Source organism: Octopus sinensis, linkage group LG7 (assembly GCF_006345805.1).
Source record: "Octopus sinensis linkage group LG7, ASM634580v1, whole genome shotgun sequence".
NCBI lineage: Eukaryota > Metazoa > Mollusca > Cephalopoda > Octopoda > Octopodidae > Octopus > Octopus sinensis.
The window spans coordinates 109,467,628-109,485,701 of NC_043003.1; the positions used below are offsets into that span (position 1 = coordinate 109,467,628).

The window sequence follows — 18,074 nt, forward strand, 5'->3', positions numbered from 1 at the left end:
ACAGAGGGGATGGCAAGAGACTGAGACACCCAGCGGTTTGCTGTGCTTGGGAAGATATGTCAAGCTAAGTAAGATTGTGGAAGTCCTTGCATTTAGGCATGTCCACTGCTGAGCATTCCTAATCTTGTAGGCTTGGGGGTGCTGGTGCCACGTAAAAAATAACCGTACTGGTGCCACGTAAAACCCATGCTGGAGCAGCATGAAAGCATCCAGCACGTTCTGAAAAGTGGTGGGTGTCAGGAAAGGCATCCAGCTGTAGAAACCATGCCAGAACAGACATGGGGCCTTGGCAGTTCTCCAGCTCCTGCCAAACCATGGAAAACAGACATTAAATGATGATGATGACATATGCATATATATATATGTATGTATATGTGTATGCAGAGGGGGTGGGAGAGAGAGAGAGAGAGGGGGGCAGATAGACAAACACACAAGAATTCTGCAATACAATTAAATGCATATTATAAATGTTTATGTATTTATTTATTGTATTTTTTTCTTTTTTACCAATTCATAAAACCAAACTTTGTTGTTACCTTCCTCCTTTCTCATTCAATTTACTTACTGCTAATATTCAGCAGCAGATGCAAAGAATTTCATGTATGGCTTGGATAGTAAGAAGTACAATAATAAAAGAATAAAATGAAGAAATATCTATATCTCTTTCTGGTTTTACAAAATAGCAAGCCAAAGATAAAATTTTGAAAAATAAAAATAAACATGGCTCTACAAAAATCAGAACATAATCTGTCTGAACAGAGCCAGTCTCATAATTCAAATTTTACATTATGTGTATCTTATAAAAATAAATATATATCTGTCTGTCTGTGATTGGTTGAGGGAGAGAGAGCACCACTCGTGTTATAACATTAGGTTACTGTCCTGGTTGAGAAGTTTAATAAGGACGGCCACAACGTGTACATTAAGACTGTTGCCAAGGACTCTGTACTTTTGACGCAGCGTCGTTTCAGGAGGGAAATCTACAAGAGAAACAAAAATAAGTATATGTATAAAATGTATGTATATAGAATAAAAATGACATTAACCCTTTAACATTCAGATTACTATATCAAATATTATGCTTATTTAATCACACAGTTTGAATTAATCATGCATTATCTCATAGCTTTGAGATTTTGATGATGTGATTGCTAAATTTTAGAATGACCTTGAAGGATAGGTATGACAAGCTGGATATGGTTGGTTTGAACGTAAAACAGGTCGAATATCTGAGCTGGATATGACTGGCGTAAATGCAAGAGAATTATTGCTTTTTCTCTCTCCTCATATGTCCTGGAGGCTAAAAACATTAAAGACTTCTTTCAGTTTTCAACCAAATTTACCCTGTTTATCTTTCGGTTTTTTTTTTACCTCATCTTCATTACTTTTATTTTTGTACTATACATATATTTAGAGAAAAAAAAAAAAAAATACCCATATATATATATATATCCGTGCTGGTGGCACGTAAAAAGCACCAACCGATCGTGACCGTTGCCAGCCTACACTGGCACCTATGCAGGTGGCACGTAAAAAGCACCAACTGATCGTGGACATTGCCAGCCTCTCCTGGCACCTGTGCTGGTGGCACGCAAAAAGCACCCACTACACTCATGGAGTGGTTGGTGTTAGGAAGGGTATCCAGCTGTAGAAACACTGCCAGATCAGACTAGAGCCTGGTACAGCCTCCTGGTTCCCAGATCCCGGTTGAACCGTCCAACCCATGCTAGCATGGAAAACAGACGTTAAACGATAATGATGATGATGAAGATCTGTGTGAAACTCGAATCGTGAGGCAAACACTCAATTTCAGTCTTAATTAAATACTATATATATATATATCATGTCATTAAGAATGAAATGTTCAATTCTGAACTGAGAGTTTATTTTATTCTATCTCAACAAAAAGCGATGCAGTTAATCAAAGTATGCACACAATTCTGCCATTTTATCGGTAGCTTATTTATGTTGGCAGCAAAGAATTCTGAAGAGCAAGAGGTAATGAAATCACAAAAGGCTATTTTTGCATCTTCTTCAGATCTGAAGTATTTTCATTGCAAAAAGTTGTCTAATGCCTGGAAAACATGATAGTCAGTTGGTGGAAGGTTTGGTTAATAAGTGGATAATGGAGAACTTCCAAGTTCAGTTCCTGTAACTTGAGTAGCATTCTTTGTGCAACATGTGGTCGAGCATTGTCTTGCAAGAGAATTGGCCGCCTGTCTCTGTTGACCAATCTCAGTTTGCAAGTTCACTCATCATTTCATCCAGTTGGTTGATGTATACATCCACTGTAATCGACTTACCAGGTCTCATGAAGCTGTAGTTGATGAAACCAGTGCTGGACCACCAAACAGACACCATTAACTTTTTTTGGTGAATATTCTTTTTGGGATTGTGTTTTGGCACTTCGTCTCTATTGAACCACCGTGCAGAACGCTTGCTATTGTTGAAAAGAATCTACTTTTCATCACACGTAACAACATGATGCAAAAATAGTTCACTTTTATGCTGCAACAGCAAAGAACAGCAAGTTTCAAGACAATGTTTGTTCAATTCATGTAGTACCCACCTGTCCAGCTTCTTTACCTTGCTGATTTGTTTCAGATGGTCCAATACAGTTGGAATCGAAACATCAAACATTGCTGTTAACTCATGCATAGTTTGAGATATATGAGCTTCCACTACAGTTTCCAGCTCATCATTATCCACCTAGGTCTCAGATCTACCACGGGGCTGGTTTTCAAAACTAAAGTCATCAGACAGGAACTTGTCAACGTAAAGTGCACTCATCCACCACATCTTCACCAAACACCTCATTGATGTTTTGAGCTGTCTGGGACACATTGGTTCCACGACAGAACTCATATTCATAAACAACACAAATTTTTTATCTATTCATGAGTTCACAAAAATTGATTTACAAGAGAAAACTCAAAATAGAATCAGACACCATGAATTGCATTTCGAAAAGTGATGATGTAATTCTTCAATGAGGTAAAACAAAGAATTGTCAGGATAAAACATAAGAGTTACTGACTGTCAAACTTGGTGCATGAGAAAACCAGACATTTCATTCTGATATATATATATATATATATATATAAAAAAAAACCATGTAATTTATGCCCTTTTTTTCACAAAAACAAAAATAAAGTTTAGGGTGTGCATAAATTACATGAACAGATCATTTCCAGAATTTAAAAAAAAATTTTTGTTGCAAAATCACGTACATTCACATTTGAAGTTGACTCATTTAATGTCAGAATAGGTTTTCACAGAAAAAATATAATGAAGTTGACTTTTATTTACGCTGGGCAGTATAGTGCTTACTCTTTCCATATAAATTTACTAAAACTATTAGATGGTTAACTACTTTTTGAAGTTTGATGTTCATGTAAGGTAATCATGGCTGGGTCATATTTTACATTGTTTGGAGTTTCTACCAATTGCAACGGAGCCCAGCAATTTCCTTAAATAAATCAGTTTTTCTCCACTTAAGAAGTCTAGTTTGAGTTTGCCTTCAGGAAGCTATTGCTCACTTTCTCCGTGTTAGGACAATGAAATTCATCACCACCGACGTTGCCGCTACCAGCTCTTACTGCATCTAAGGCCGATGACAACACCATAATTCATCCTTGCGCATGTAAACTCATTAAGTGAATATGACTTAGTGTTCCTATGGAAACCTTCATTTACCTTACACGATGTTTAATGTTATTTGACATTCATGTTGAATCTGTCGGTTGAGTAAAGTGTCTTCCAAGCTGATGTTTATTGGTAACTAAACTTATTTTGCAACACTTGTGCGTATTTATCAGCTTTGTTTTTGTTGATAAGAATTATCAACAACTTTTCCTTTGGTTGTGATTTGAGAAGGCATATAGAAGTATGCTAAAGATTGGACTTAATCTCTTGTAGGCAAGAAATGTAAAATAAAGTTTATTATAAACAGCACAAACACTTCATAATTTGATAGCTTTCAATGCGATACCTGTTAAACAGAAATTATTTTTATTTAATGAAAATTTAATAATATCTAATCATAAGTAAGTGAAATTATGCTAAATACAACTAAACTGAAAACCTTTCCCCCTGGTCTTATCAGCAATTCTGTAAACTTTTGGGTGCAAATTTTACACGAGTAGAAGCTGTTTTTTTTTTAACAATATGGGTTTTTACAGTATTTATATCATCATCAGCATCATTTAATGTCTGTTTTTCATGTGGGCATAGGTTGGCTGGTTTGACATGAGCCAGTGAACCAGAGGACTGTGCCATGCTCCAGTGTCTGTCAAAGTAGACATTGGAGCATGCTTTCTGCAGCCGGAAGCCTTTCCTAATGCCAACCACTTTACAGTGTACTGGGTGCTTACATGCACACATTTATATACACACAAGCAAATATACATTCATACACACATGTACACATAAATATATATATATATATATATATATTATATATAATATATATATATATAATATATATATATATATGAAAGAGTGTTGAAAAGTTCCTGACTCTTTGGGTATTATGAAATGCCAGGCTGGAGGCCCAACCTTCTGAGTTCTTTTACAGGGCTTAGAAAAACTGAAGAACCACTGTGTAAGTGTGTGATTCTGAGAGGGGAATATGTTGGATAAAATCATAATTAACTGATCCTCCTGTATCTTCTTTTACCCAAAACCAGGAACTTTTCAGCGCCCCCTTGTACACACACACACACACATATATATACATACATGTGTATATATATCTGTCTATCTATATATATCTACTAAATAAATATAAAAAGCACTGGTGCTGGTGCCATGTAAAAGGCACTGGTGATGGTGCCACATAAAAAGAATTGGTGATGGTGCCACATAAAAAGAATTGGTGATGGGCCACATAAAAAGAATTGGTGATGGTGCCCATAAAAAGAATTGGTGATGGTGTCACATAAAAAGAATTGGTGATGGTGCCACATAAAAAGAATGGTGATGGTGCCACATAAAAAGAATTGGTGATGGTGCCACATAAAAAGAATTGGTGATGGTGCCACATAAAAAGAATTGGTGATGGTGTGCCACATAAAAGAATTGGTGATGGTGCCACATAAAAAGAATTGGTGATGGTGCACATAAAAAGAATTGGTGATGGTGCCACATAAAAAGATTGGTGATGGTGCCACATAAAAAGAATTGGTGATGGTGCCACATAAAAAGAATTGGTGATGGTGCCACATAAAAAGAATTGGTGATGGTGCCACATAAAAAGAATTGGTGATGGTGCCACATAAAAAGAATTGGTTGATGGTGCCACATAAAAAGAATTGGTGATGGTGCCACATAAAAAGAATTGGTGATGGTGCCACATAAAAAGAATTGGTGATGGTGCCACATAAAAAGAATTGGTGATGGTGCCACATAAAAAGAATTGGTGATGGTGCCACATAAAAGAATTGGTGATGGTGCCACATAAAAAGATTGGTGATGGTGCCACATAAAAAGAATTGGTGATGGTGCCACATAAAAAGATTGGTGATGTGCCACATAAAAAGAATTGGTGATGGTGCCACATAAAAAGAATGGTGATGGTGCCACATAAAAAGAATTGGTGATGGTGCCACATAAAAAGAATTGGTGTGATGGTGCCACATAAAAAGAATGGTGATGGTGCCACATAAAAAGAAATTGGATGGTTGCCACATAAAAAGAATTGGTGATGGTGCCACATAAAAAGAATTGGTGATGGTGCCACATAAAAAGAATTGGTGATGGTGCCACATAAAAAGAATTGGTGTGATGGTGCCACATAAAAAGAATGGTGATGGTGCCACATAAAAAGAATTGGTGATGGTGCCACATAAAAGAATTGGTGATGGTGCCACATAAAAAGAATTGGTGATGGTGCCACATAAAAAGAATTGGTGATGGTGCCACATAAAAAGAATTGGTGATGGTGCCACATAAAAAGAATTGGTGATGGTGCCACATAAAAGAATTGGTGATGGTGCCACATAAAAAGAATTGGTGATGGTGCCACATAAAAAGAATTGGTGATGGTGCCACATAAAAGAATTGGTGATGGGCCACATAAAAAGAATTGGTGATGGTGCCACATAAAAAGAATTGGTGATGGTGCCACATAAAAGAATTGGTGATGGTGCCACATAAAAAGAATTGGTGATGGTGCCACATAAAAAGAATTGGTGATGGTGCCACAAAAAAGAATTGGTGATGGTGCCACATAAAAAGAATTGGTGATGGTGCCACTAAAAAGAATTGGTGATGGTGCCACATAAAAGAATTGGTGATGGTGCCACATAAAAAGAATTGGTGATGGTGCCACATAAAAAGAATTGGTGATGGTGCCACATAAAAAGAATTGGTGATGGTGCCACATAAAAAGAATTGGTGATGGTGCCACATAAAAAGAATTGGTGATGGTGCCACATAAAAAGAATTGGTGATGGTGCCACATAAAAAGAATTGGTGATGGTGCCACATAAAAAGAATTGGTGGTGGTGCCACATAAAAAGAATTGGTGATGGTTGCCACATAAAAAGAATTGGTGATGGTGCCACATAAAAAGAATGGTGATGGTGCCACATAAAAAGAATTGGTGATGGTGCCACAAAAAAGAATTGGTGATGGTGCCACATAAAAAGAATTGGTGATGGTGCCACATAAAAAGAATTGGTGATGGTGCCACATAAAAAGATTGGTGATGGTGCCACATAAAAAGAATTGGTGATGGTGCCACATAAAAAGAATTGGTGATGAATTGATGGGTGCCACATAAAAAGAATTGGTGATGGTGCCACATAAAAAGAATTTGTGGTGGTGCCACATAAAAAGAATTGGTGGTGGTGCCACATAAAAAGAATTGGTGATGGTGCCACATAAAAAGAATTGGTGATGGTGCCACATAAAAAGAATTGGTGATGGTGCCACATAAAAAGAATTGGTGATGGTGCCACATAAAAAGAATTGGTGATGGTGCCACATAAAAAGAATTTGTGGTGGTGCCACATAAAAAGAATTGGTGGTGGTGCCACATAAAAAGAATTGGTGATGGTGCCACATAAAAAGAATTGGTGATGGTGCCACATAAAAAGAATTGGTGATGGTGCCACATAAAAAGAATTTGTGGTGGTGCCACATAAAAAGAATTGGTGATGGTGCCACATAAAAAGAATTGGTGATGGTGCCACATAAAAAGAATTGGTGATGGTGCCACATAAAAAGAATTTGTGGTGGTGCCACATAAAAAGAATTGGTGGTGGTGCCTCTGTAAAGTAGTTGGTGCTAGGAAGGACATCCAGTTGTAGAAACCAAGCCAAAACAGACTATGGAACCTAGTGTAAAACCTGGCCTTGCCAGCTCCTGTTAAGCTGTCCAACCCATGCCAGCATGAGAAACGGACATTAAATGACAATGATGATACATGCATACATATTTACAAACACATATATAAACATATACAAACATACATATACACATATACATACATACACACACACACATGCACGTCTATCATCATTGACAGATTTTTCCTTGAAAACAGATGTGCATATGTTTGTGAATGAAGGAAAGGAGAGAGGGTAATGTATGTTCCTGGCATGCGAATGAAGACACACATGGCCGTAGACACACCAGCGCCTGGCAACAGGACACCCGGCTCCCCCTTCACATGCCAGACAAGCAAATACCCGGCATATTTACACACACTTTCTAAGTGTGCCCATCAACCATTAAAAGGTGGGTTGAAGACGAGGGGGAGATAGAAGGATATCTCCAATGCTTTAGTTCTGCATGTATGTACTGTAAATACAAACACATGGAAGGCCTGAAATGGTGGGTGAAGGTAAAAGGAAGAAGGAGCAGAAGCAGGCAGAAAAGGGACAGTGTTACATACACACATACACACATACAGACATACATACATATATACATACATACACACATACAGACATACATACATACATATATACATACATACATATATATACTACTGCCATAACCTTCCTCTTTCTGGAATGCCTGTCTGTGTGGTGGTGGTGGTGATGGTAGAGTTGGGGGGGAGCATATATTGTTGTCTTTAAGTGAGGATGAGAAGCAAGCAAGGGCGGAGACAGGGTATGACTTACGGGTGGGGGGTGGAAGAAGGTAAGGGAAGATATGGAATTGTTGAATGTAAAGAAGTGTGCCACTTCTCAGCCCTTGACAGCTATGGCTACCCACCACCACGTACACATACACATACACAAACTCTAAACTGTATTGTGGGGTTAATCAGGAGGCCCCTACACAAGTGGTGGTATAATCAGCTAGAAATAGCAGCCAACTCTCCCTTAAATAACACTCAAAGCAAAAAAGGAAAGCCACACTAATGTATTTGTTGATATCAGTGTTGTGTGTGGTAAGAGGTTTGCTTCCCAATCGCATGGTTCTGAGTTCAATCCCTTCATGGCACCTTGGGCAAGTATCTTCTGCTATACCCTCATCATAATCAAAACCTTGTGAGTAGATTACATAGAAAGAAACTGAAAGAAGCTCATCATATATAATATATATATACATATTTATATATATATACATGCATACAAACACAAGGACACATACACATGAGGCACAGGAGAGGCTGTGTGGTAAGTGGCTTGCTTACAAACCACATGGTTTCAGGTTCAGTCCTACTGCATGGCACCTTGGGCAAGTGTTTTCTACTATAGCCTCGAGCCAACCAAAGCCTTCTGAGTGTATTTGGTAGACAGAAACTGGAAGAAGCCTGTTGTATATATATGTATATATATGTATGTGTATGTGTGTTTGTCTCCCCACCATTGCTTGACAACCAATGCTGGTGTGTTTATGTCCCCGTAACTTAGCAGTTTGACAAAAGAGGCCGACAGGATAAGTACTAGGCTTACAAGGAATAAGTCCTGAGGTCGATTTGCTTGACTAAAGGTGGTGCTCCAGCATGGCTGCAGTCAAATGACTGAAACAAGTAAAAGAATACACATACACATACATGGAATTTCACAAATTTTGTCAGGATTTTCCCTCTTTTCCATGCATTGCAAAACAATGAACGGATTTTTTCGGTTTGAATGGCACTTTTTAAAAATAATTTCCACGTAACTAAACACTTTTAAACTTCGTATACTGGTAGAATGTCTTTATAAAACATCTTTTTCTCTTGGCTTTATTGAGAAAATTCTATAGTTTGTAAGATATTTGTTGTTTATTTTTTTCAGTTTCTGCAATTTCAACCAATCAATGACATCTATTGAGGTGAAAACATCCTGTGCCGTATGAATATGTCCTTCATTTAAGAAACAGATTGGGTTTATTTACATTTCTGAAGAAAAAAAGATACCCTTCCCCTAACCCTAACTCTAAAACATTGAAATGCAATAGATCGATACTAGGGTCATAATTATGGGTGACAATTTCATATGACATCGCTAGAAAAAACTGCCGTTCAAACTGAAAAGATCCCAATGAAGGGAAGCTTTTTTAAAATCCATGTCTTTTCAGTGATTGTCTCTTCCCCCACACAGACACACACATCATACCTTCGGAACAACAACCACTAAATAAAATGATATGTTTTCCTTTTCTGTAAGTTTCCGTCATTTTATGTATTTTACATTCTGAAACATTTGTAACTCACGTTAAAAGAAAAAAAAATCTTACCCCCTCTTCCCTCCTTCATTGTACTTTTCACAAAGAAGGAAAAGTGAAACACTGCAAGTGGATGTGTGAGGAAAAAATTTGAATTATGAAAACTGTATCTATAAAGCAACATTTTCAGCCGTTTATTTAAACTTTCTCTGCTAACTTGTCAAATAGAATTACATGCAATAGATGGGTTTTGAGATATAAATTTGCTAATTTTCCAAAATTTTAATTCTTGTGCATGAGGTGGGGCCCATCAAATTTGAAGTGCCTGCCACCTGCCCCTGGCTTAAATCCAGACCTGAGCACAGGGGTCAGTCTGTTCAACTGAACCCTATAACCCTTTAGCATTCAGATTATTCTGTCAAATGTATTGCTTACTTATTCATATTGTTTTGAATTAATCCTGCATTATCTTGTGGCTTTGAGATTTCAATGATGTAATTGTTTATTTTCAGAATAACATTGTAGGGTAGGTGTGAGAGGCCGGACCTAACCAGTTTGAACAGAAAACAAATAGCATATTAAAGCTGGATATGGCCAGTTTAAATGCTAAAGGGTTAAAGTAGTGCTCCAGCATGACCACAATCCAATGACTGAAACAAAATATAAAAGAAACCTCCAAAAATATGTCAGGGTGGTCACACTTGGAATCAGAGTGTCTTGGGGAAATTCCATGTTAAACATCCTCTTTTTCAATACTATCTTTCACTTATTCTGCTCCATCTCTCTCTCTCTCTCTCTCTTTCTCTCAAAGTGTTTCTCATTCTCTCACACTCACTGAAGTTCACTCTCTCTCTTCCTCAAACACACATTTTATCTTCCTTTCTCTTTCTCCCTCCTACTCATGGGATTCTCTCAATCTTCTTCCTCTCCTCCCAATCATTCTGTCATCATCCTTTCTCCAATCTCTCCTTATATCACATGCTCTCACTGGCACATTATTATCACCCCCCCCCCACACACACACCTGTGTACCTGTCCATTTACCCTTCCCTTCTCTCTTACCTCATACCTGTACTTCTTAGTCTTTCCATATTGTTTCATGCCAACGAGGAAGAAAGGCTGAGAGGTCAACTGCATTGGCAGAGGTGCTAAATGTATCTAGGACTACATTACTCAATGTCTCTTTCCATGTAAAGACAGTATTGTGTGATTTGACCTTTTAGCATTTCAACCTGCTCCATCTGGCCAAAATATTTTACCTGTTTTTAGACTCATACCAACTAGATCTCACCTCTCACACCTACCCTACAATGTCATTCTAAAAATAAACAATTACATCATAAAAATCTCAAAACTATGAGCTAATGTTTAATTAATTCAAAATAATTTGAATATATAAGCATTATATTTCACAAAGTAAAATGAACGTTAAAGGGTTACGGGAGATTTAGCTATTTCTAACAGGTCGAAGGACTGCTCAAAGGTTTCCTTATCTTCTTGTGTATCTAAGATGTGCTTAGAGGGAGTTTGCTAGCAGTCTAACCCATTAGCATTTAAGCTGGCCATATCCAACCAAAATATTTTACCTGTCTTTACCACCTCTCACACCTAGCCTACATTGTCATTCTAAAAATATGCAATCACATCACCAAAATCTTGAAGTTACAAGATAATGCATCATCATCATCATTTAACGTCCGTTTTCCATGCTGGCACGGGTTGGACGGTTCGACTGGGGTCTGGGAAGCCAAGAGGCTGCACCAGGCTCCAGTCTGATTTGGCAGTGTTTCTACAGCTGGATGCCCTTCCTAACACCAACCACTCTGAGAGTGTGGTGGGTGCTTTTTATATGCCACAAACACGGGAGTCAGTCGGGCGGCACTGGCATTGTCCACGTTCAGATGGCACATTTTATGTGCCACCAGCACATAAAAAGCACCCAAATGATTAATTGAAAACAATGTGAATATGTAAACCCTATATTTCACAAAGTAATCTGAATGCTATTGGGTTAAAGGAGATTTAGTTATTTCTAACAGGTCAAAAACACTACAGAGATTTCCTTATCTTTTTGCATGTCTAAGACTTGATCTGAGAGAGTTTGTTAGCAGCTTATCATTTTAACCCTTTCATTACCAACCTGGCTGAAACCGGCTCTGGATCTGAGTACAAATATCTTGCTTTCATAAGTTTTGAATTAAAATCTTCCACCAAACCTTAGTCACAATTTGTGTTCCTAACACTAGCTTAATGATAACAAAGTTATTTTACTAAATTCGTTGCTATAATTAACCTTTTCATTACTGTATTTATTTTGAGATGCTGTGTGTTTCTTTTAATTACTTTAAACATAACAAAGAATTTAGTAAAAAAACTTTGTTATCATTCAGCTGGTGTTAGGAACATAAATTGTGATGAAGGTTTGGTGGAAGATTTTAATTCAAAACTTATGAAAACAAGACATTTGTACTCAGAGCCAGAGCCGGGTTGGTAATGAAAGGGTTAAAGTAATTGAAAGAAACACCGAGCATCTCAAAACAAAAACAGTAACGAAAGGGTTAACATTCAGATCACTCAGCCAAATGTGATGCCTGTTTATTGACATCCCTTTTCAATTAATCATGCATTATCTTGTAACTTTGGGAATTCAATGACATGATTGTTTATTTCTAGAAAGACACTGTAAGGTGAGTGTGAGAAGTCAGATCTGGGCAATTTGAGCATAAAACTGGTAGAATATTTTGGCAGGATATGGCTGAGAAAAGGTTAATCATGGGCTCCTGATGGTATTGGTGGTTAGTCACAGGTTAGCCCTGAGCAGATCTATGACCAAACATATTCCAGATGTGACCATCCCATTGTTTTTTTCTTTTTATGTGCAGGAAGCCCAGGACTACATTTTTAAGTTGGTAGGATGTTATTTGAAGAAGATTTGGTTGCTGTTTCTACCAGACTAAGAAGCCAAGTAATGGCCTCCTCGTTGGCTTAAATAATGGTGCTGCCATCTATAGTGGTGGGGACAATGGAAGCCGGATGCTTCAGCAATACAGGAATGGAAATGATGATGACTGGTGGTGATGATGATGATGGTGATAGTGGTGATGATGATGATGATGATGCTGGTGGTAGTGATTGAAATGGAAGTACTGAAGTTAGTGCGGGTAGTAGTGAGAGTAATGGTGGTAGTAGTTTATTTGTGCTAAAATGATAAACTCCAAAACCATTCTTGTCCAGGCACTTCCTTCTCCACCCCCACCCAGCATCTCTATCCCCACCACCACCCCTCACTGCTTATCGTGTCTGGCCCCTGTCTTCATCCCACCACCAACAGGAATTCTCTGGTACAAGGTTCCTTCCAGTCAAAAGGGTGGAGAAAGCAAAGAGGAACAAGGGTGGAGCAACATTCCAGGGTGGGGTGGGGGTGAATAACACGAAGCATGAGTGTGGTGGTGGTGGTGGTGGTGGTGTCAGACCAGGGTGTGGAATCAATCCCATTCTCACCTGCTGACTATTCCTTATCATTTCCATTCTATCTCGGAGGCCCTGAGTTTCAATGGCAAGTGATGATGATGATAATGATGATGACAATGAGGATGATCACGATGTGTGTGTGCGTGAGAGAGAGAGGGAGGGAGAAAGAGAGAGAGAGGAAGTAGGGAAGGAATGGAAAAAAGGATGGAATCAGCATAAGCGGAAAGATATAAGGAAATTCAGAATGACAGGGGGGAGATGGGGGGATGCGGCGCCTGAGGCAGATAATGAATAAGAAGAGACAGATACATAGATAAAAAGATAAATAGAGAGAGAGAGAGAGAAAGAAGCTGCAATAAGACGGAAATACAGAAGGGGAGAGAAAGAGAAATACATACACACACACACACACACATACACATATTTTATATATACATACACACACATATATATATATATTATATATATATATAGGCACATACATACGTATATTTTGTATATATATATATATAATATATATATATAATGTATATATATATATATATATATAATATATATATATATATATATATAATGTATATATATATATATATATATACAGAGAGAGAGAGAGAGTGAGAGAAAGGGAGTGAGAGATAGAGAGAGAGAGAGGTCTGACAAATCTTGTTCAAAATACTCACCGAATGTGTGAGGGAAACATAAGAGATTAGCAATCTCTCTTGGGGTAAAGAAACGTAGCTTTAGTTTCCGTACGACATCAAATTCTTCCTCGCTCCACTGCTTTCGGTTCTTCAGCTGCTGTGTCTTCATTTTCAAGTCGTAGGCATCTTTTACTGACTGAAGTTTTAGAAAAACAAATAATTATTATCATGTTGAATTCATTCAATGATTCACCGATTTCTTTCTCGAGATCCATTCAAGCCATAACTGAGCGTGCTAAGATAGTGTTAATACTTGTGAAATAGGTAGAAAGATGTAATAGAATTCCTCCAATAAATACTGATGACTATTGGTATTACTAGGAGCCAATGAAGAAGTTCCTAAGAGATCATTTGACCGGCTAGAAGCAACAGCCAAATCTCCCACACAACATACCTTTAACATCCCAGATGTTAAGGGTATGTTGTTATCCCTGAGCTATGCACATTGTCAAGTAGTGTAACTCCGAAGACCCATTAGAGGAACCTCATTGAGCAGAATATTTGCTATAATGATATTTCTGCTTCAGCAACTCAGAGCTGAACCTGTCTAAAATGTAATGGGAAATAGGTCAGTTTCAAAACACTGATGTCCAGGTGACAAAAGCAAATTTTGAAGGGAACGGTAGTCATTTCATTTGATTTCTGGTTAGAAGCAAATAGGAAATAACACTTAATTGGCAAAAAAAAACCCCATTTTTGTTACACCTCTATTCCATGTTCATATCTATTTCCATAAGTGCTTCTTTTTTAAAAACTTTGAAGTAACGACTGTGTAATCCCGGTGTAACACCAAAAACTTTGTTGAAATAAACTTTGAATGACTCAGTGCTAATGGAAGAGTTCTAGATGGAACCATTGCGAAAATACTTACTTGACCATCTGTGGACATTTGAATCATGGAACCGGCACCTTCAATATAGTGACCATACCTAATAGAAACAAATCGATGAAAATGATGATGATGATAATAATAATGATAATGATTTCTTTTATTTGCCACCAGGGCAAAGGATGAGGTGGGACAGTACAAAGACAGACATCAAATGTGGTGGGTTTACATATAATGAAATGAAAGAAAAAATATATTACTCTTTTACTCTTTTACTTGTTTCAGTCATTTGACTGCGGCCATGCTGGAGCACCGCCTTTTAATCGAGCAACTCGACCCCGGGACTTATTCTTTTTGTAAGCCCAGTACTTATTCTATCGGTCTCTTTTGCCGAACCACTAAGTAACGGGGACATAAACACACTAGGATCGGTTGTCAAGCAATGCTAGGGGGACAAACACAGACACACAAAGACACACATGCATACATATATATACATATATACGACGGGCTTCTTTCAGTTTCCGTTTACCAAATCCACTCACAAGGCTTTGGTCGGCCCGAGGCTATAGTATAAGACACTTACCCAAGGTGCCACGCAGTGGGACTGAACCCGGAACCATGTGGTTGGTAAACAAGCTACTTACCACACAGCCACAAATGTACAGAAAATATATACAGAATGCAATAAGATATTGAAGAGAAGCATCGTAGTATACCATAGTAAAAATATAATAAAATTAAATACAAAAAAAATAATGATAATGACAATAATAATAATAATCATAATAATAATCCTTTCTACTTCCAGCAAGCTAACAATTCTGCAAGCTTGCTGCCGAATAATAATGATAATAATAACCCTAACCCTTTCTACTAAATGCACAAGGCTTGAAATTTGCAGGGAGGGGACTAGTCAATTAAATCGACCCCAGTACGTAACTGGTACTTAATTTATCGACCCCGAAAGGATGAAAGGCAAAGTTGACCTCAGTGGAATTTGAACTCAGAACGTAGTGACAGGCGAAATACTGCTAAGCATTTTATCCAGCATGCTAACAATTCTGCCAGCTTGCTACCTTAATAATAATAATAATGATAATAATAATAATAATAATAATAATAATAATAATGATAATAATAATAATAATGATAATAATAATAATAATAATAATGATGATGATAATAATAATAATAATAATAATAATAATGATAATAATAATAATAACTTTAATAATAATAATATTAATAATGATAACAGAATGTAAAATTTTACCTTTTTGTGAAGCAGACACTCTTACGTAAATGAGGACAGACAATATCTAAAATTACAAACAATGAAAAGTACTTTTCTGGCATTAGAAACTGGTCATAATATTCTTTTGATTGATTAGTTTCTAAGAAACCTTTAAGTGCCTTGCAGTTAGGGTAAGAAATACCATTTTCAAACTCTTCTTGGTGTAGGATTGTACTATATTTGTTATAATAGTCCAAAAAATCCCTAATTTCTTCCTTTTCAGTTTTACAAGTCAGTAAGCAGTTGATGTCTTTGTCTTGTGACAGGCAAGTGGTCTCACCACAGTCTTCAGAAGGCTCTATGTGATGCAACCATTGTTTAGAGCAAGCTGGTAACTCTTCCTGCAACTGAAATGAAGCAAAGAATTCATGAAAAGTTCATTTTCTCAACACTTTAGCATTTAAACTGGCCATAACCAATCAAAATAATCTACCTGCTTTATCTTTAAACCAACCAGATCTGACCTATCACACTCACCCTACAATATTATTCTGAATATAAACAATCATGTCATTGAAGTCTCAGAGGTATAAGGTAATGCATGACTAATTCAAATCAATGTGAATAAATAAGCATTACATTTGACAGAAAAATCTGCCAAAGGGGTTAAAAATGTCATTTACTGACCACAGTTAAATGGGTTATTGACCAAATGAAGGCAGCCATTTTATGCCTGCTTCCCCAGCTGGTATGGGTTAGACAGTTCATCATGGTCTGAGTCACCTCCCAAAGACCAGGTACTCACATGACCTTTGACTTGATTTCAATGGTTAATCGACCACCCCATTTAACTGCACCGTCTAATAGAATCCATTTAGCTGCAAGCAAAGAGGAGGGGGAAGAAAACAGTCAATTATATGGAGACCAGACTGCCATATATCTTACACCCACCCTCCATACCAAATGACAAAAAGCAAGGTCAACATCAGTGAGTACTGCTTACGGAGTTTTTCAGCTGCTGTGTCTACATTTTCAAGTCATAGACATCTTTTACTGACTGAAGTTTTAAAAAAACAAATAATTATTATCATGTTGAATTCATTCAATGATTCACCAATTTCTTTCTTGAGATTCATTCAAGCCATAACTGAGCGTGCTAAGGTAGTGTTAATACTTGTAAAGTATTGTAAAGGCATTTTTAGCTGATGCAATAACGAGTCTGTTAATCACCAGCCTTAATCAAAGAATATTGATGCCAATATTCAAAAGAAGAGTGAAAAGCTTTCAAAAGAAAATTATACTTACTTCGTCTGTTAAATCAAAATAAAACTTTCCTGGGTATTTTTTTGCTACGAGATAATATCGTGATCGACTATTTGGGATACCAAACTGTAGTGGGGTGAATATGAACTCCTGCAGAACAGAAAGATTGAGAGGAGAGTGAATCATTTATATCATCATTATCATTATCATAATCATCATTCAGTGTTTTAAATCCGAGTTTTGTCCCCGTTAATGGGAGTGAACGGATCTATCTCAATTCAATAGCAACCAAGGTAGGCAGGTGCAACCAACCCCAACCTTTGGGCTGGCTGGTGCCCATTCTCCTTTGCTATCATGAGGCTTTTTTGGAGCTGGATTTTCAACAGGGAGCATGCCCTTGTTTACCCATAACCAAGTTTCTAGACATGAGTGGTCCCAAGACCAAAGCCTCTATCATGATTTTTAAGAAATGTAGTAGAAAACTAGCTCAGGAAAGCAGGGATGCTACTCCCTGAGACCCCTTTTGGAGACCCCCTACCTATAGTTGGAATTTACAAAAAAACAAAAGACAAAGACAGGTGTGTAAACAACAAATAGGTGTATTAGTTTAACGCTCGGTAAGGTAAGAAAGTCTTTTATGTTTCAAGACTACACTCTTCAACAGAAAGAAACATGAGAAAATAAACAGAGAGAGAATAGAAAAAGCTTTAATGGCTAGCGGTCGATCATGGCAATGGCCGGACAGAGGTAGTCAGACAGGAGAGCTAGGAAGAAGGGGAGATAATAAAGTAGTGGTAATCCCAAAATGAAGGTGTGCGTGTGTGTTTGTGAGAGTGTGTATATGCATGTAGATAGAGGCTGGTGACATTGATGTGTGGGTGTGTAAATGTGTAGGTGTGTGGATGATGGTGTGGGTGCTGGGAAGTGGTCAGTGCTAGTATGTGCGGGGTGGTGTGATAGGGTG

The 18,074-nt window shown here is 37.5% G+C and overlaps 1 protein-coding gene across 1 annotated transcript in view; it reads right to left on the reverse strand.

The window, feature by feature from the left end:
• Nucleotides 1-499: 499 nt before the first annotated feature.
• LOC115214157 (tRNA (cytosine(38)-C(5))-methyltransferase) overlaps nucleotides 500-18,074 on the reverse strand; it is a 50,774-nt gene continuing 33,199 nt past the window's right edge. Inside the window, exons 5-9 of the mRNA XM_029783232.2 lie at nucleotides 17,153-17,260; nucleotides 15,887-16,254; nucleotides 14,653-14,710; nucleotides 13,761-13,917; nucleotides 500-980 (exon numbers count right to left, since the gene is read on the reverse strand). Of these exons, the coding sequence (XP_029639092.2) occupies nucleotides 862-980; nucleotides 13,761-13,917; nucleotides 14,653-14,710; nucleotides 15,887-16,254; nucleotides 17,153-17,260 (810 nt within the window). The 3' untranslated portion in view covers nucleotides 500-861. The remainder of the gene's footprint in view (nucleotides 981-13,760; nucleotides 13,918-14,652; nucleotides 14,711-15,886; nucleotides 16,255-17,152; nucleotides 17,261-18,074) is intronic.